Below are 21,441 nucleotides of genomic sequence, written 5' to 3'. Positions count from 1 at the left end.
TAAATTGGCGTACCATTATACCATTATACCAGTTTATACAGCGGAAGAAATGTATCAAACATTTAAATTTTGCTCATATTTAAACCAAAACATTATGTTTAAATTTAAAGTTCGAAAGTTTACTTTAAAGTATATTTTCATACACGTGACACCCACATGCATAAGCTTCCCCCAAATACTTTATATTAGATATTATATTTTGGTCAGTCTGTGAAATTTACTAATATTACTATATTGCATTTAAAACATGTCAAATCTCAACATAACCCGTTGACATAAACTTCCGTGGAAGCAGATCGCTTTTTACAATGACGTCATCGTTCGCAAAAGTTCCGTTAGTCTAATTTGAAAGTAACAAAACTGATGTGGTTCGAATATTCGGACTCAGCCTTCATATTCCGTTAATTCCTCTTAATTTATTGGAATCATTATTATCATCAGCTCACTATACGACCCAAGTTAGAGGCTCGCAGCATAGTAGCATACAAATCTTATAATTCTTGCAATAAATTTTAGACTTGTCGACATTTACAAAGACATTTTAATTTAGAGATATAAAAGTTGAAAGCGACTGCGTCGATGGAAATAACTGAGACGTTTGAAATAGTTCACCTGTCTAAATGATTGTCTGATATGTTCTGAATATTTTATTTATCTAACCAATTTAAACCAACAAATGATGTTTTTTTATTTATTTAATGTATAAGCAATTTCTTAATTTATTAAAGATTTTCTTTGTTATGAGCAGAATTAAAATTCAATTTAAAACATTATCGTAATATTTAAGTATGCAAATTTTTAAATAATGAATCCAGGCAAAGTTATTACTTTTGGGATAACAGCCAATAATGCAACCCAAACTTTAAATAGACTATCGGTGGAACTGGCAAATATAATTATTAATCGATCGTGTTATGGTTTACCGCGGAATGCATTTTGCGGGCCGCGTATATAGTACAGTTGGGAACCGCTGGCCATGGCGAGGTGAGTACAATGTTATTATTGAGGAAGTAATTTGAATATGCAACAGTTAATTATGAAATAGGTCATCATCAGCTCATTATACGTCTCCACCGAGGGGCTCGGAGCCCACCCTAAGTTAGAGATGATTAGGCCATCGTCAACCACAACCCAGTGCGGGTAGATTGACTTCACACATATCATTGAATTTCTGCTCAGACATGCAGACATGGTTGCATCACGATGTTTTCCTTCATTGTAGGAACGTCGGATAAATGTACATATGTAAATTGAAAATCGAAAAACATATTGGTATATGGCGGGATTCGAACCCTGGACCTGCAGATTGCAAGTCAAGTGCTTAACCCCTGAATCACCGACGTTCGTACGATACGCCACGTACTATGTAATAGGTACTGGAGTATAAATAACCGTGTATTATTAATAAAAAAAAGTAGATGTGTTTGTTACTTAATACATCTCAAATACCAGGATTTACTAATCAACGTATTTTACAGCTGATTTCTTGGGGCTTACAAAATCCAGCAATGTACATGTAAAGACTTACATTGAAAGTTTATATGCATTTATCAAGTTACATTTATTTGATACTAACTTTTGCTCGCTACTTCGTCCGCGCGGAATTAAAACACACTTAACATGTGTGTTCTTTTAGACTACGTTCTACATAGGTGTCAAATTTTATCAAAATCCTTATAGCCGATCTGGAGATTCCTTCTAATAAAAATCCATCCATTTATCCATCTAAATACCCGCTTTTATAATATTAGTAAGATAGCTGTCGACTTCTCGTTGCATTAAAAAATCAGACTTTAATCTATCTCTGAAATTTCATCCAGATCTGTTCAGCTGCTCTAGTTATATCGTAACAAACATCCATACATCCATCCTTTTTTAAATATTAATTTAGACTCATTTCAAATCAAATTACTAGCACGTTCCCATAGTTAAAATGTACAAGAATAGCATTAATATAATAAATTGCCGAAACAGTTAATCCACCCATATTAGGTATTTATTAAAAAAAAATCACAAACATGAAACCAGAGCTGATCTCAGCAGTGTTCTGTTTCCAATGCACGTGCTACTGATGTAATTAAATCTTTATTTAGAATTTATTGCTCAGTTCTTCAAACTTACAGTACAAGTTATTTATATTTATGGATTGAACTGAAGTTTGCGCAATTGGTCTTAACACTCACGTCAAATGGAGGATATAAGATATTACTAGCAATACAAAAAACTACTCTTATAGTAATTATACGAGCATCGGTGGCTTAGCACTTGAATTGCAATCTACAGGTCCTGGGTTCGAATCCCGTCATGTAACAAATGTGTTTTTCAATTTTCTATATTTAGGTACATATGTGAAAACGATAAAACAACATGATGCAATCTGTACATATCTGAGAAGAAATTAAAATATGTATATGAAGTCAATCAACTCGCAGAAGCGTAATTCACCCATAACTTAGGCTTTGAGCCTCTCGGTGAGGACGTGTAGTGTGCTGAAGATGATGATGAAGATGATTCATAATACTAAAACTAATAGAAACCTCGAACTACTAAATTGTATACTAATTATTGATAGAAAATATTAACATAATGAAGATTGTTATATTTATACGATTTGATGTTGGAATAATCTGAGCCCATACGTATACGTATATTTGATGAAAACTAGAACCACAGATGCCAGATAGAGGATTCAGTGTTCTCATTTGCATCTAAGCGTTGCTTTAGAACAGATCTCGGCGAATCCACTTACGCACTTTGATGCGTTAAATTTGGGTCGATGTTGTAAAACTAATATGATTTGAGGCGAAGCAGGTATTTTAATGCGCCAGATGGTTAAACATAAAACTCCTGCAGTAATTCATTTTCTACGCTATCATAATTTTTAGAAGTTGAAGAAAAAAAAGCTAGAGTGACGAAATAGGTATGCGATATATATTACTAGCTGTCGCCCGCGACTCCGTCGGCGCGAAATTAAAAACTTAATAAGTAGCGTTCTTTCAGATTACGTTCTACATCTGTGCCAAATTTCATCAAGATCCATTGAGCCGTTCCGGACATACCTTCTAACAAACATCCATCCATCTAAACATTCGTATTTATAATATTAGTAAGATTCATAATATATGAGAGAAGAGTTCGACTTCTTAAGAATGTTACGTTTCGTTTCACAACTATTTATTAGAGAAGTATGCTGAACTAGAGTCGCTATCGAAGATGGTATTTCAAAAATTACAAAGACTTAAAAATTGCAATTTTTCGTGTTAATTGATGACGTAAGTTGTTACAAAGAATGCTATTTACGTATACTTTGCAAACATGATCTGAATTCTTGACCTACTTGTATTTATCTTGTACTAAGCAAGCTATGATAATATGGTTACATTCAAACAATCAGGGGTTCTGATTTTATCCTGAGTGTAGTTAAGTATACTTCTAAGTTCTTGTATTTTAAATAACTGAAACTCCCTAATAAAGTTTACTTTGTATAAAGAAATACTTCTCATATCAAAGAAATCAAGGTCTTTTAATACCAATACCAATGTTGGAATTTTTTTTTTTATTGTTCTTAGACGTTTTAGTATTATTTTGTACATATGAGTATAAGTAAATTAGACAGACTTTATGACGGAATAATATGTAACGTAGTAGAAAAGAATTCGTATTAAAATTTTACGACGAAAAGAAGTTTTTTTTTTTACATTTAAACCTGGCTCCTTCATCAATGTATCAACAACATCAAGAGAAATAAGTGCTTTATACGTCAAAAAAAAAATAAAGCTCTCACCAGTTCATCGTAGTAATTCGCGATTTGCGAATAGATGAGTGAATCGTAATCCATTGTCACTAATATCACAAAGCACTACAGATAATAGAGTATAGATATAAGTGGATAAAGGGCACAGCACACGTGACACGATGACGTCACTTAGAAACTTAACAGACGGAAGTGGGAGCGAAAAACGCGGCGAAAGGGCCGGCGTGATATTGTAACTGTTGAGTTTTCCTGAGCAGCGTCGATACAAGACGCATTGGCCGAGCAACGTCTGACGTATACGCCGCTTGTAAAGCTAAAATAAGACCAAATTTTAAACACAAATCTTCGGTGCGCGAAGCAACTCACAGAGCTGCGTTTACCACCACTATGCTAATTCACAACGTATTCTATGTTCCATTAAACAGGTCGATTCGTTTATTAGAGCTCTCTTCCTGTTGTAATGGATTCGGTGACTTACCTTTGATATTTTTAACGTCCACAATTTACTCTTACCGATTTTAATTTAAAAACCAGCTCTAATCGATTAGTAATAAGGCCTAAAATTTAGTTCAACATTTTTTCATAGACGGTATTAGAATTACCTTCTTAGCCTATCAGAAAATTTGAAGAGTGGTCTAATAAATTAACTATTGTTTAAGTAATAAGGCCACTCTGACTTTTGTGGCCTCAATTATTCGATATCTTGAACAAAGTAACTTTTGTCACGCTTGAATTTCATTAGTTACACTAACCACTCTAGGAAGTTATCCCGACGTTTCATTTGGAAAGGAAGCGAGTTATGCGCGTGTTAGGAACAGGCTGGTGCGTTGCCTACACTGTTCCACGGATAAATACTATAATAATATTTTATAGTAAGTATTAATCACGGTTTACTTTAGAAAAAAATATGACGTATTTTTACAAATATATCGATAAGTTTATGCTAGATGTTTATGTCTAACTGGCACACTTAGAGACATATTATCGCTACTAAAAGAATTCAGTAGTATTTTATTCGTTTTAATGATAGAAATCTACACTAAGGGGTTGCCTAATTGCTTCATAGTATGGCAATATAATTCTAATAGGTAGATTAAATATTATAAATGCGAATATAAAGATGGATGGATGTTTGTTTGAAGGTATCTCCGGAACGGCTTAATGGATCTTGATGAAATTTGGCAGAGATGTAGAACATGATCTGGAAGAACACATAAGCTACTTATGATTTTTTTTAAAGTCGCTGGTGACAGCTAGTGATACAATTTAAAGTTATTACAAACGAAAGTATTCTAAAGAATAATCCACAACCGTAGTGATACATCAAAGTTCACAGAACGGAACTAACAATTGTAGCGTAATGCAGAATGTTTGACAAATGCACCGCAACAAGGAGGGGTACCAGCAGCGTGTGAGGGCTGAGACGGCTGGACAAAACGTCGTCTGCCTCAACTACACCGCAAGACCACATTGCTGGAATTATAGTGTTATAGTATACTAAAATAGTGATATAAAACACGCGGTAAGTCCTAAATAGAAATTCATGATCTCCACCAATCATTTTGGATCATTAAAATTAGTAAAAAAAATTAGGATTCTAACTGTTGAAAATTTACAAATTTAATTTGTAATTCACCAATTTATTAAATTGAATAAACGAGGATAAATCTTACTAATATTACAAATGCGAATGTTTAGATGGATGGATGGATATACGAGTATGTTGCAAGGTTTCTTCAGAACGGTTTAACAGACCTCTATGAAATTTGGCATAGAAGTAGAACTTAGTCAGGAAGTACACATAGGCTACTAATTAAGTTTTTTTTTTATTCCGCGCGGACGCAGTCGCAGGCTACTAGTATGCTATGAATGCTTGATTCAGTTATTTATAAGTCATATAGTTATTAGTTGCAATTCAATAATACATAAAATAAAGAGATTACAAGTTAAAATCACATACATTTGGAAAATGTGAACATCAAATAGAGATTCAGTGCACGCAGCGAGCCAAGATTCGTAGTTTATTTGATTTGGTTCAAAGCGCATCCTTTAATTCCCATATCCGCGGCGCACGCACGACCTGTTGCTTTGCCTACGGCTGGATGCTTTCCAGTGCTTAAGTGAAATATAGTCAAATAAAAGTATTGTTGTTATCATTTAAGTTTTTCAATTTTCACAAGTCCGTGCCAAGCGTGCGTGCTCCTACGCTGTTATTTAACGTTTGGTGCTTAACCCCGTATTAGGTCTGCATTCGGAATGTTATGGGCACGTGTTGAGAATTTCTCGTTATCCACAAATTGCTTTTATTTCGCTGTAACGGTCTGTAATGATTTTCGTTTTAAATTGTTGAGGAAATTTATGAGTGTTGTTACGAAGTTAGATAAATAGTTTTTTCCGATTTATTTATCTAATATATAAAATTCTCGTGTCACAGTTTTCGTCACCGTACTCCTCCGAAACGGCTTGACCGATTCTCATAAAATTTTGTGAGCATATTCAGTAGGTCTGAGAATCGGCCAACATCTATTTTTCATTTTTTCTTTTAACTGCGCGCGGACGCAGTCGCGGGCGACAGCTAGTATATTTATATATTTACATTGTTCAAATTAAATAAATATACAGTGTATTTATGTTACCGTATATTTTTTTTTTATCATACTGATTAAAATTGACATAAATTATTGTATATTTAACATCTAAAAATGTTGTGCGTATACAAAACAATTCCCTCGACAAAAGAAGCGTAAAAATATTTTGTAGCACAATTTTCTAATGTTATTCTATTTCACATTTTGAGCCGTCTCTTTTTACACGTAAGGGAATTCTAAAGGGAGCTTTTGATATAAGGTTGAAGTTTTTTTTTTCACCTAAAGTAATTGAATCTGAAAGTTGTAACCCCTACGAAATGAGACAAAATAAAAATGAAATATTTTACTACAGGACTCTTGTGAAACGAATTTTTAATTGTAATATCAACGTAATTCTTTCACATTAATGTAACTTAGTATCAAATAAAATAATTCCTGAATTACAATAAATAATTATTCATGCTGTTGTTATTTTCTTGCCCAAAGTAATTAAGATTCAAATTCCAAAAGCAGTTAAATTCTCTAGAGACTAGATTATTGCCTATCCTTTTTCTTATCAGTATCTCGTGCAATGGACAGCTAACGAAGCGAGTAACAGTAAACCAGTCATAAATCTTCACCGAGTAAATAATTACAGTGATAATATAATCTGATAGCGATCTTTACAACGTCACGAATGACGTCATAGTTAGCTGATATTTAACAGGGATTAAGTAAGGCTTGTAGCACACTAGTTAAAATACTTTTTTAGACCCCAGTTTCACTTACTTCAACATTAAATTTAACCTTAACATCTCTTCAAATAGGACAAGACATCGACGGATAAGGCGAACACAGAAAAAGGATATTTCTGGAGTATGGGTCTTACGCATCCTCCGCCAAGTCCACTTCCCCTTCCCATCATCTCGTTATAAGAAAAGGGTGGGAAGGGAACATGGACTAAAATTAGGTCTCCGATAAATACACTCATCAGACGGAACGCGGAATTGCTTTCACTTCACATCTGTCTTTTGAGTGGTCGTGGTACTTCACCGGTCGATCTGGCCCATTCGTGCGCCCAAAAAGTATTGATGTTGCGGGACATACTACTGTTCTATCTCGTTAGCTTGCGGTTTATGGCGCTTTCAAGTAAGATAGTATTTGTAGTAATACCAGAAGAATCTAACGGAGAAAACAATTCTAGAATATAATAACAAGTGTAATGAAAAACACAAAATAAAAAAGAAAATCTTTTATTTAAAATATACATGCAAAATTTGAATGGACGACTAGAAATTCCCATTTCAATTTCAATAGAAATTTATACAGTATATTAAATTGCGAAATATGTAACATTTGAAATTTTTTCTTCCCAACATGTCATACACACGTTCAACTTAGAATTACGTCAGTTCATAATGTGCCGCTGTGGTATTGTCGACGAGAAAATTTTATCTTAATAATTTATTTCGTACTGACATTATATAGCGAACTCTTTTTAAACGTAAACAGAAAAAAATATACGACCTGATGCGTTTACGCCTTTAGATGGGTACGAAAGCGCGAACCTCATTCTTTATAAATGCCGTTATGAGCTCAAAATTTCTTACGCCTGAATTATTTAATCTCCTTTTCCATTAGGGTTTGCGAAATGACACTATATATATTCAGAGCGTGCACTGGGAACGTACGAAAAGGACTTTACGGAATAATTAGGGTCTGGAACAAAAATTAAAACTAATTGTACTTTTAGATTATAACCATGATTTTTTTAATTATGTCAAAAATAAGTTTAAATTAAGAAGAGGCCAAGGAATTTATAGTTCTCCAACGTACTTGAGGTCAAATATAGAAATCTGTTTTTTTTTATTAATTCATAATTTCATTATTAGGTAATATCTAACATACGTAAAGTGTTTTAAAAATATGCAATTTTTCATAGAAAACTTTTCATTTCTAACCTTTTGGGCATTATACGAGGGACGGGCTTGTGAAATTTTAATGCAAAGTAATCTTAACACGTTCCCTTCAGTATCGGGACAAATTAGTCGCACCTGATCCGTGGGTTAGAAGAGTTTTAGTTATTCAGGCGTCATTTTGTAAAACTAATGCGAGGCATGTGGAATATTCTATACGCTTTTTAGTCTTTAATATTATTATTTTAAAGCTATTAAAAATTACGACTAATAGATTAAAGAGTAGTACATACTGTGCCGGCCCTCCAGATTGAACGGGACAGGATAATATTGATGGTGATTATATAATATTCCTAAACACGTTCTTTTGTCGAATTCCTATCCATTGATCGTAACGAAGATCATTCAGTCCATTCTTTAGAAAGTCTAGTAGACTTTCTAAAGAACGCTGCAGATATTTTTTTCCACAGGGTGTTTTATTTCGAGACTGGAGTTACAATATTTCTTATATCATACTTCATACTAATATTATAAATACGAATGTTTAGATGGATGGATGGATGTTTGTTTGAAGGTATCTCCGGAACAGCTGAACGGATCTTGATGAAATTTGATACAGATGTAGAACATAGTCTGGAAGAACACATAGGCTACTTATTAAGTTTTTTTTATTCCGCGCAGACGGAGTCGCGGGCGTCAGCTAGTTTTTTATACATTATAGCAGTACTGTAACGCGTAAAAATAATAACAATGTTGGACACGTTTCATCAAAAGAAATAAAAGCATGATATGTTTTTATCAGTGGTTTTTGTTAACATAGAGTATGTAATATATCTCGTATGAAGCTAGTTTATGACGCAGTTTGATGTTACCCTTTGCGCGATAAGCGGGACCGAGTGCTGTTTTTGATAACTTTGGAAGACCCAAGCCTAGGGCGAGTTTACGATGATACTCTCATTATTGTAGAATCGTTTTACGACTTTAAATAAAATTACTTTTGTTTATACAAAACGGCATTATGACATGAATATAAAATAGTTATTATTTTAGTGAAAATATAATTATTAGATAAAATTACATTACAAAACAAGTAATTAAGCACAATAATTGAGATATCAACTGAGAACTTTTCGCCTTTATTAAACTATACATTTAAAAAAACTCCGTTTTTTTAATACTGATGTATTTTAGACGAAGTTATTCATCCTAAATACATAATATCGTAGATACATTGTTATAAATGTAGTGACAAAACATTGAACACTAAATATTATATCGATATATAAAGTAATACTCACCCCGGGTAGTGTCCGTTTTTCATGTAGAGCCGTTTGTGCGCTTGACGCGCTTTCTGGATTGAAGTATGTGAGGAATGCACATCCTGCAGACAACAAATAAAACTGCATTAATATTTTACAGATTTTTTTTTTAATTATTTAATTCTTGATTCATTTAATTTTCTGATTAAGTAGAGTTGTCATAAATTAAGTTAAAAGTCAAGGTTATATTCTTACTTTGATATTGATAAAAAAAATCGTAATTATAATTTATTTAAAATGAAATCTACTATACAAGCTGCCTTTTTTGAAATTTTCTACGCAAACAAACTTGTTTACTTAAAGTTTACTAGTCTTGACTTAAGTTTAAAATGTAATGTTGTAGTTGTAAAAAAGTTAAAAACAAACAATGCAAATTCGATTAAAAAATTTGGACTTCGCTGGTCTTTATAACCAAATTCAATTTATGTTGCGATCAATACGCGAACGCATCGAATAACATAACCAAAACAAACTAATCCTCGGTCAGTCCGGAGCGGTCGTGTGGGCACATCGCAGATTACCCGCACTCACATCTAATCGAATGGGATTTCACTAACGATAACGTTTTAAATGGAACGGAATTAAATCGTCATCTAAATTCGACGTATAATTATGGCAGGTCGTAAAATAATACATTTTATTTAATTATCTGCACTTTTATCACTACAGATTAATGCTTAGATTACTACAATTTGCTTTGTCAGTTTATTTTTCTAAATATAGAAAAATACATAAGTGGTTAATCGAAATATGAAAAAATCCAAATCCTAAAGTCGAGTTTTCACGGTGTAGTATAATTTTCCTAAAAGTATTTATAATTATTTAATTTCTTGTATTTCTTTATATTTTACCAAAATTGCACAATTATTTTAACTGTATTAATTTTCTCTTGCACCAGTCCGCGTAATTTCCATAAAAATGGGTACAAAGTTTTAGCACGTATGATTTTAATCTTAAAATTGTCTGAAATAAAAATACTTAACCCTGAGTGAGAGTGAAGGTAATATAGTTTCTTACGTCCCTTCTAATCACTCCTTTCCCTTTTTCATTACGGTTTTCCATTTTTCTTTCTCCCCGTAATAGAATATTTACCTTGAGGCGGTTCTGAATTGATCCAAGGTCGCTGTTGTTGAAGCAAAAAAGGATAACGTATTTTTTTAAACACATAATGTATTTATTTAGATGTAAAATATTTAGATATAAATTTATTTAATTTAACTTTCCAAATTTAACTTAATTTAAATTTTCTAATTCTTTTCCATTTCGAGTCAAATTACTTTATATAATTTTATGGTACATTGTTCTAATCCCAAAATTCATTATTTGTATTAATTAATAAATAAAATAAATAAATACAACGAGCAAACGGCCGCCTGGATTCGCCGAAATAGCGAGGCAACTGCCCATAGACATCTGCAAATGCTGATGCGTCGCCTACCTTTAATCAATAGAGAAGGGGACGCACAGAAAGAGAATATTTCCTCTTCCTATGCCAAAATCACTTCCCCTTCCCAATAAAATTGGGCCTACAGTACCACACTCATCAGACGGAACGCGGAATTGCTTCCACTTCACGTCTGTCTTCTGTGAGGTCGTGGTATTTCACCGACCCATTCGGGTACCAAAAAACATTGTTGCGGGATCTACCACGAAAATATGTCTATAACAGAATAGAATTGTATTTTACCCTACATGTTTAATGTAGATGATATTCAGCCAGAAACAACACGAGCCGTGCAGTTGTTTAATTTATGTAAAACGCATTACAAATAGTTTCGTACTAAATATACGAATACGCGAATTGTTTAATACAACAATTATTCACGATACGTGCGACAATATTCTGGATATATTTGTTTCCACCGCACTACGAATAACAAACGATCATTTTGATTTAATTTAAAACTATACGAGTGCAGAACAATATCGGACTATAGTTTTGTTGCTCTGTGGAAATGTCTAATAGCAGAATCTAATATGTTCTTAAAATGTATTTGTAATTTAGCTTGTTGGTGTTTTAGTAAGTGTATTATATTTTACAATGATAGTTTAAAAAATGTGGTTTTGTCGCCAGATTGTTTCTCTTGCTACTTTTAAGTTAAAACATAATTTAATTTCTATTTTACAAATTATTTAAGTTCTACAATCTAAAAAAAAACTGTTAAATTAATTTAACACACCATTTGTCACAAATATATTGTACACCATCTGTTGTTGCGATGGTTCACTTTGCAAATAAATAAATCATCTTTCCCGCCGTCCGGCCGCGCCGGTCGCCATCTTGTATTGCTAACGTGTTCATTTCCTCCGCCTATACATTTCCGGTCCATTCGATGCTGCCAGCTAGTATTTTTAAAAGAATTTCACGTAAATATGAACTGGATTAGAACCATTGTTATACGTCGTTACTAAAAAGAACCTTTAATATTTTACTAGACTAAGATGTAATTATTAACGAATTAAGATGTAAGTAACGAACAAGCCTCAAGTTAAATCGAAATTACAAAATTACGAAGTTCACAAGTAAATAAATATCTGATATTTCTAAAGGATTAAGTACATTTGTGTTACATAAACTAATTGCTAATAGCTTGCTTTCGCTGGCCGACCGAGCCAACCAATTCCGAACACAACAAGGAAAAAAGCAAATAGCCAATGTTGTTTTACTCGATATGGAGGCATCCAATCGATTCTAAGTTCGAAGCCAATCCCTGTAATTGCGAGCGTTTCAAATAAGAACAATAGGGGCGAAATTAGCCGGCTGTAGTGGTAAGTTACGCCGCGTGCTCGAATTTGCATCGCCCCCCTCTCGGACTCGCCGCGCCTCGCAGCCCCCGCAGACCCGTCGACCACTAATTAGCCGTTAGTCGGCTTTTATTTCCAAGCTGGTGTTATCTAAGCCCTCGTAATCTGCTACCGCGACGCCCACCGACTGCTGGTAGGATACAACAAAATAAATCTGATATTTTTTAAATTACAGCTTGGATTTTTTTTAAATGTTAGCTCGATTTACGAGTATTGCATTAAGTTTCACGTATAACTTAACTGAAGTAGATAGTATTACGATCAGTAACTAACTAGAGATTAATCTCTCTAATGGTATGATCAATCTCAAGCAGTATTTTTAAACCATTAAAGGAAAAAGTTAGAAGTATATAAAAAGAATAAAACAGTTTCTGATAATGTGAGATCACTTAACATTATATGAACTGTCCTTCGCCTTAATAGTGAAAGTTAACACATTTGCTACATTTTTGCACCTACACGCATCTGTCTTTGGACAGCTAATTAATATGAATATCTACATTAAGTAAAAACAGATTAAATGATATAAAACTATTATTAAAACTTATGAACGATTTCTACAAAATTTCGTAGCATTGTGTGGAAACTTTCAACTAAATAAGATAAAGTGTAGCCGCGAGTTTTTCTCCGTCGCCCAGCCCCAGCCAGACGTCTGCCGGCGTTCGCTATAAATTCACGACTGTTTGTGATTAATTAACGTTGGTGATAACAAAATAACGAGTTTCAGACGTACTGGCTGACTTGAAAGCCGTCTGAGGGGAAACTATTTATCTGCGCGTGCTATAGCCTTAATAAATTCTCCTTGCAACAAATGACCGCTAACGTGTTCGCATCTTTTGTAGCATTTCCAATGTACACAGAACTTTATATTTACCTAACTGTATACTTAGGAGAGTTTTATAAACTTAATTATTTTTAAAAAATAAAAGATGATGGCGGAAAATTTAATTTTGATTAGTCTAACTTCCATACGATGGGTTATCTATACATATAAAAGAAAGTCGTGTTAGTTACACTATTTATAACTCAAGAACGGCTGAATCAATTTGACTGAAAATTGGTGGGCAGGTAGCTTAGAACCAGGAAACGGACATAGGATAATTATTATCCCGTTTTCTATTTTTTATTCCGCGCGGACGGAGTCGCGGGTAAAAGCTAGTTTATAATGATTATTTGAACAGTCCTCTCATATCGAAGTGTCACTCTAAAATACAACTAGAATACAACCTCTAAGATAAAATTACCAATTCATTCATACGAAGTTACTCAGACCAAAATGTGGATTAGCAAATTTGTTTCATTTCACGCGAAATTACCCGATCACATTTGCGCAGTGTTATATAAGGCAGTGGCACGTTCGGCTGTTAATGTGTTAAATGCATTACAAGTAGTTGCCACGTCGGAAGTATATAAAGGTGAACGCCGCTTTAATAATAGATGCTTCTAGCAATTCCAAGGCCATAGCAATATACATGGAAAAATAAATGTTGTCTTTTTTTCTTTGGTGTAATAACATTAAGTATTTTTATCGTTATTTAAAGTCATTTGAATTATGAAATAAACTATAATATATTAATACATATTTTATTCGCATTATAAATTATAAGACAACTTTATGATATGAAAGCTCGTAATTTTTAACTATAGATCAATCTGTAAAACAGAAAAGAAATCTTATAATTTATAAGTATTCAAAATTGAGAACTTTATGATTAAAGACAGTATTAAAGTGTAATAACAACTAAATATTTTTGATATCAAATCAAACAAGTGTTTCATTTATACAAAACTTTTCACGCGAATAAATCACTTCAACCGCGAGCCGCTATTTTTGATTATGTTAGTTCGTTTTCAACGCCTTTCACGTTTCCGTTCAATTCAGTGCTTGAAAGTGGAGCTCATTATAACAACTGTTCGCGCGATTTTTATTGAAAAACCAAGTTGTGTCAAATACTTTTAGGTTTATATTCGTGTAGCAAATGTTTATCCATAATAGAATTTCATTGGTTCTCAAAAATGCTTAATGATACCTTCAAAACATAACTTTGTGATTCTGGGGACTAACTAGAAGTTAAAAACTGTTAAAATTTTAAAAAATGCATATGTAACAGTTACTAGAAATGAACAACTGGGAAGATGGATTGCTCGTAGTTCTCAAGTCAAAGCAATTTTTTTTTTAACTTTGTACACATATAATTTTTGTGACATTACATTAGAAATGCAGTGATGTACTGAAGAGCTTAACTCTTAAAGAGTTCTCTTAAAGCTAACCATAACATAAAGAGAGGTTGTTTAGTGGTAACTATTAGGTCCTTACATATGAAATTGGCGTTTTTCGTACTGGCCACTTTAATCACGAATTTCTCCTCTTTGGTAAGGAATTCCAAATTCAAATTTGTACAGCTATAGACTCATGTATTTGTGGTTCGATGACCGTCATTCATTTGTTTTTTTTCTTCTGTTTTTTTCTGTTTGCGTCACTCATTTTACAAAATGGAAAACTTAAAATATCGCATTATTTACGAGTACGAGTTCCGCCGTGGCACTAGTGCTGCGGAAACGACTCGAAGGGTGAATGATGTGTATGGCGGTCGTGATGCAAAAGAAAACACAGTTCGTTTTTGGTTCCAACGTTTTCGTTCTGGAAATTTCGGTCTGCAGAACAAACCCCGTGGACGGCCTGAGACTCAAGTTGATAATGAAGAGTTGAAGGCTATTGTGGAAGCGGATCCATCGCAAACCACGTCCGAGTTAGCTGCAGGCTGCGATGTTAGTGATAAAACTGTTTTAATTCACTTGAAGCAAATTGGGAAGATTAAAAAGCTTGTAAGGTGGGTATCTCACGAATTGACTGAAGCAAACCGGCAAACGCGCGTCGACTGTTGCGTTACATTACTAAACCGGCACAATAATGAAGGTATTTTAAACCGAATCATTACCTGTGATGCAAAATGGGTTCTTTACGATAATCGGAAGCGCTCAGCGCAATGGTTGGATCCTGGCCAGCCAGCCAAATCCTGCCCCAAGCGAAAATTAACCCCAAAAAAGTTACTTGTAAGCGTTTGGTGGACTAGTGCCGGTATTGTTCATTACAGTTTTCTCAAATCTGGCCAGACTATTACGGCTGATGTCTATTGTCAGCAATTGCAAACCATGATGGAAAAGCTAGCGGCTAAACAACCTAGGCTGGTCAATCTCTCCACGCCACTGCTGCTTCACGACAACGCTAGACCACACACTGCGCAACAGACGGCTACTAAATTAGAAGAGCTTCAATTGGAAAGTCTAAGACATCCTCCGTACTCCCCGGACCTTGCTATAACAGATTACCATTTTTTTCGAAATTTGAATAACTTCTTGCAAGGGAAAAAATTCAACTCCGATGGGGCAGTCCAAATCGCCTTCAAAGATTTTATTGATTCCCGTACGACTGGTTTTTTTAGTAAAGGGATCAATGAACTACCTATGAGATGGCAAAAGTGCATAGAAAATAATGGTTCATACTTTGATTAATTAAATAGATTATATTAAAAAATATTCGACTTTTTGTTCCTCCCATACAAAACGCCAATTTCATATGTAAGGACCTAATAGTAAAATTCATTTTGTTATGATGGTTAGATGACCATCATATTGATGGTTGTTTAGTAAAATTCATGTTATGATTTTAAAAAAATTGTGTAATTTTAAGCTTATTTACGTGCAAATTTTTGAAAGAGTCTAATTAAAACGCTATTTCACTAAAGGCATCTTACGCTGAGATATGCTCCTTTTGATGGCTAAGACATGCTCCGTTGCCTCGATTAAATGTGAATTCAATTATGTACGTCCTTTGAGCAAGATGATTTCATCTAATATAGATTTAACTTGAACTTTAAAGAGTACCGAATTTAGGTAATAGTGCTATTTTAAATTATATAAAAATCGTTAATTAAACTACAGAAACACAATAAGAAAGATTTTGAAAATGGCATAGCTTTAACGATAACCACATAGAGTCATAAAAAAACTTATTTTGCAAACAAATGTCTAGCAATTCGTTTGCTTCAACAGCTATTAAAAATAATGATTAATGGTTGGTTTCTGAGACAAAAATCCCAGCACAAAACATATTGTTATCTCTGTTTCGTCAAAGATACTGAAAACGATGACGAAATGATTTATACTGGAATTTTTACAGAAACCAACAATAAGTGATACCGCTGTGTCTATTTTTTACTTGCTTGCGATTCAGATGGACTTCTGGACTTCTTTATAACGCAACATCGCCACCTTCAAATCAGTTACTCACTGCAACATAAATTTGTGGAATTCAAAAAAATTCGGTATAAATTCCTTAAAGCTTTATCCCAAATCGAATTAAAGAATAAATTGAAAAGCGTCCCCGCCCATTGTTTACCATTCCGCAATGCTGGACAGCGAGCGACCGTGCCCGCAATACTAGAATAAGCTTTCCAACCAAATAAAATAGTCAACGGTCAGTGTAATAATATCATCTACAATCTGCACACTGATCGGGCCCCTCGTATATTAAACACTTTACAGCACTGCAACGTCTACTGACCTCTTGCAATACGCTTAGCTTTTTTTCTCTACAAAAATTTTCTTTTTAAAGCTACCAATTTGCACATAGCCGTAGTGGTTTACGTTTCCGTTTGTCGGCTGATTTGTTGGCTGTTGTACTGCTTTGTGTACCTTTATTATGTTGTTACGTGTTATTTATTTGACTCACATTTAATTTATAATTATGAATTGATTTTTTATCTATACATACTAATAAAATAGGAGAGTCTGTGCGATCTCTTGTTTGATATAAATCCAAACAGTAGCTAAGTTTTAATCTTACTAAAGATTTAGAAAAATATTGATTTCAAATCATTCATATTTATAGTGCAATTTAATTGATGTGATTTTCCCTCATCAAACAAATTGGTTCATATTTTGTTGACGTTTTCTAACTTTTAAAGTAATATATTACAATAGTAAAACGATTTAGGATGAAATAACACAAAAAGCGTTTGTATCTATGTAAAAATAATACTATTTTAAATTTTCTTTCTCTAAATCGTTGTAAAATAAAGTAACATAGCAACAACCACATTGGGCGCAGCGCTGAGAAACACTAACCGACTGCGAGTCAAAATTTTGTTATTCAAATACAGAAATAAAGTGTAGTGCACTTCTCAAATTGGTATAAAAGTATTCCACGAAATTTTGTAAATAGATGAAATTGTTACCAGAAGTTGCACAAGCAAATTTTGTTTATACTTTGTAAAGTTTGTGCTTTATTTGGAAATTTTATATAATAAAATTTGCGTTTTATTAGCACTCCTTTTGGCTGGCAACTCTACTCTATACAAAATGTATTCTGAATTGGATACCGATAAAAGTGTTTCTATGATTGAATTTATTTCAAAGTATTTGTATTTTATTACAACGAATGTATGGAAAACTATTATGATGCTAATTTTGATATCTTTTATACAATATTTACTAGATTTAAGATTAACGTAAGGTGATCCTGCAACAACAATATTTGTTTGGTGTACGAAAATGCCGGGTCGACTGGTGAAATACCACTACAATGCAGAAGACAGTTGATTAAATTTAGGCAACGCATCTGCAATAAAAGATATCTAAGAGCAGCGTTCACTTTATTTCGGCGAATTCTGGCAACTTTCTCAAAAAAATTTAGTAGCAATTACATGATATGTACATATTTTATCTGTTAACTGTACATATTAATAATATTAGATTTTCTGCTTGTAATATCGAGAAGAAAAAATCATATTCGTACACATGACGTGAAAAACTAATTTTTAAAACGTCTGGACCAATTTTGATGGACTTTGACGTAAAATTAGCTGATGCACGCGGGCATATTATGAGTTACTATAATTTTTTTTTAATTCTGCGCTGACGAAGTCGCGTACAATCGCTAGTATAGTATAAAAGGCTTAAGTCTGCTTTCCGAGGATTATAAGTAATTATCAGTTTGAACGCTATTAGGCTTATCACAGTAATTGATTTTCCCACTATGAGAACTACACTGACGACTAACTCTGAGTATCCTTAAGTAAGCACAACCTTATAATACTACAACTAAAAGGTTAGACTCGAATCTAAGAAAGTTATGAATATACGGAATTGTTTATTTTAATAAAAGTAACAACAATGCAAAGAGTAAACTCGGAGCAACGATCGTCGGCGCCGGTGTAATTACTACTTTCAACTTTGAAGGCATTTCTCGGACAACAATTATACCGGGATTACGTCCGGAACTCATAACTGTGTCCCGGAATCCCGTTAAATAGGTCTAATGTGCAGCGACCGGGATTAAGGTCGGGAATCATATTATCCTTAATTGCATACTTAAGTACAAGTTTATGAAATGGATTAAGTCAGTATAGGCGTGTTTTAATGCGGAACTAATGGAGGAAGAATACGCAATGGTGTGTAAATTATTTGCAAGAAAATGTAAAATGATTAATTTTATTTCGAGGTTAATTTAAGTAATTTAGTATTTTTATTAGAATTTAACCTATTTATATGCATCTGTATTAATACACATTTATTAAAAAAACAGTTCAAAAAAGCATTATTTAAAAATGGACTTCAAGTTAAAAATAATTAATAAAAAGAGTTCATTACATTTTATTATCACACTAATATTATAAAAGCAAATGTTTAGATGGATGGATGGATATTTGAAGGTGTCTCCAGAACGGCTCTACGGACCTTGATGAAATTTGACATAGCTGTAGAACATAGTCTGAAGGAACACATAAACTACTGACGGAGGAAGCAGTCGCAGGCGACAGATAATAGATACAAGTATAATTAATATATGTTACATGTGAAAAAATATTAAGATCATTTTCCAACCGTACTTGCCTATGCCTTGGAAAATAAAATAAAATATTTGGAAGAAGAAAAACGAAAAAATAATCTGATACTGTTTGGAGTAAAAGAATCGGAACAGACTGGCTCATTTATAGATCACATAATAACTACAATCGAAAAAGAGACGAGCATACCCGTCCAACCACATGAAATAAATAAGGCCTATAGACTCGGAGCTAAAGGAAAACAAGTACGTCCGTTATTAGTAAGTTTCACTTCAACTTGGAAAAAGAACTTAATACTCCGTAGCAAAAAGAAATATACCCCAGGCTTCAATATTAAAGAAGATTTTTCAAAAGAAACTTTAGAGAAGAGAAAGACTCTGATACCCGAATTAATACAACTAAGAGAAAACGGGAAGATAGCGTACATTAAAAAAGATACTCTCATAGTTAAAGACCGAAAAGAGACTAATGATGGAAAACGAAAACGTGACCAAATTGAATCGCCCAGTAAATCGCCACCGCAATCAGCCAAACTGGCGCCAAAGAAAATGAATAAAACAAATATGTTTAACTATGTCGCGAGATCAAGACCAGCGTCACTAACAGAAACAAAAAACCAATAAAAACCACCGACAGCAGCAGCATACAAGATAAAAAACAAAATTTAAAACCAAATAAAAACACCCCAAGCCGGCTAGTCACCGTGGGGGAAGAAAACTACCACCTTCCAACTATAATAAAAAATCCAACCCACTCTTCATTACATAAAGTAAAACCAAATCCAGTTCTATACATAGCTACATACAATACACTCTCACTGCGAACTGAGGACAACCTAAAAGAACTTGTTATGGCCCTAAAGGATATCAAGTGGACCATCATTGGTCTTAGTGAAGTGCGACGACTTGGAGATAAGATAGAGGAATACGAAAACTTTATTTTATACTATAAAGGAGAAACAGCAGGAAAACATGGAGTAGGCTTTCTAATTGATAAACAAATAAAAGAAAACATAGATGAAATAATAGGAATAAATGAACGTATAGCAATATTGAATTTAACATTTGACAAAGAGAGATGGTCAGTAATACAAATCTATTCTCCTACCGAACAGGCTAGCAAATCAGAAATTGATATATTCTATGAAAGACTTAACGATATACTTAGAGAAAATACTCACAAAAACATTATAATCCTAGGAGATTTTAATGCCCAAATAGGAGAAAGAAGACCCGGGGAAAACTTAGTACTGGGGCCATACTGCTATGGCAAACGAACTCGTAATGACAATAAACTCCTTGAACTAGCCTATGAACACAACTTGAAAGTACTTAACACTCTCTACAGAAGTCGCAAACACAACAGATGGACTTGGATATCCCCAGGGGGAAGCTACAAAAACGAGATCGATTATATCCTATCAAACCGTAGTAAATTATTTGAAGACTGTAGAGTTATTAAAAACATTAACTTCAACAGCAATCATAGAATGATTAGAGCCAAATTAAAATTACAAAATCACATTAGGCGGCGCCGTTTCAAAATTCATTTTAATACTAACCAAGAAGTCACACCAAATAATAACTTGAACTTGAAGCTTCAACATTTTATAGAACTTGCAAAAGAATACGATACTCAACAAAAATACGACACATTTTATAATATAATAAATTCATTTATGAAGGAAAACAAAATAAAGAAAGGCAGAAAAGACATATCGGACACGCTTAAGGAACTTATGAGCAAAAGAGCAGATCTTTTAGCACTTAAAAATAAATCGAAAGACACACGAAGCGAGATCACTAAAATAAGCAAACAAATTAAAGAAAGTATAAGAAAGGAACGATTGAAACACAGACATGAATTGTTTAAAACTTACATATCTAAGACCGGAGGAATTAAAACTGCTCTACGTAAATTGAGTAATAAAAAAGAGTGGATACCAAAAATGAAATGCAAGACTGGGCAAAACATAACCAGGCGATCCGACATACTTGCCGTAGCAACAGAGTTTTACAGAGAACTATACTCAAGCAAAACAACAACTGCTACCATAAAAACATATGCATCATGCGAGGAGATTATCCCTAAAATATTACAGAGAGAAGTTGAAAAAGCCATCGAAACTCAGAAAAGAAATAAAGCTTCAGGACAAGACAACATAAGCAATGAGTTTCTGATTTTCAACAAGACAACGCTAGTCCCAATTTTGACCTACCTATTTAATGACGT

At 33.5% G+C, this 21,441-nt stretch overlaps 1 protein-coding gene across 2 annotated transcripts in view; it reads right to left on the bottom strand.

The window, feature by feature from the left end:
* Nucleotides 1–21,441, bottom strand: part of LOC106715963 (CUGBP Elav-like family member 4) — a 423,044-nt gene that overhangs the window by 367,255 nt on the left and 34,348 nt on the right. The window contains exon 4 of one of the 2 annotated variants that reach the window (XM_045678517.1): nt 9,536–9,618. In XM_045678517.1, the coding sequence (XP_045534473.1) occupies nt 9,536–9,618 (83 nt within the window). Of the gene's footprint in view, nt 1–3,784; nt 3,967–9,535; nt 9,619–21,441 lie in introns of those variants that run through there. The other variant, XM_045678518.1, reaches the window with a different exon arrangement.

Source organism: Papilio machaon, chromosome 7 (assembly GCF_912999745.1).
Source record: "Papilio machaon chromosome 7, ilPapMach1.1, whole genome shotgun sequence".
Lineage (NCBI taxonomy): Eukaryota > Metazoa > Arthropoda > Insecta > Lepidoptera > Papilionidae > Papilio > Papilio machaon.
This window is presented reverse-complemented; position numbering and strand designations above follow the sequence as displayed.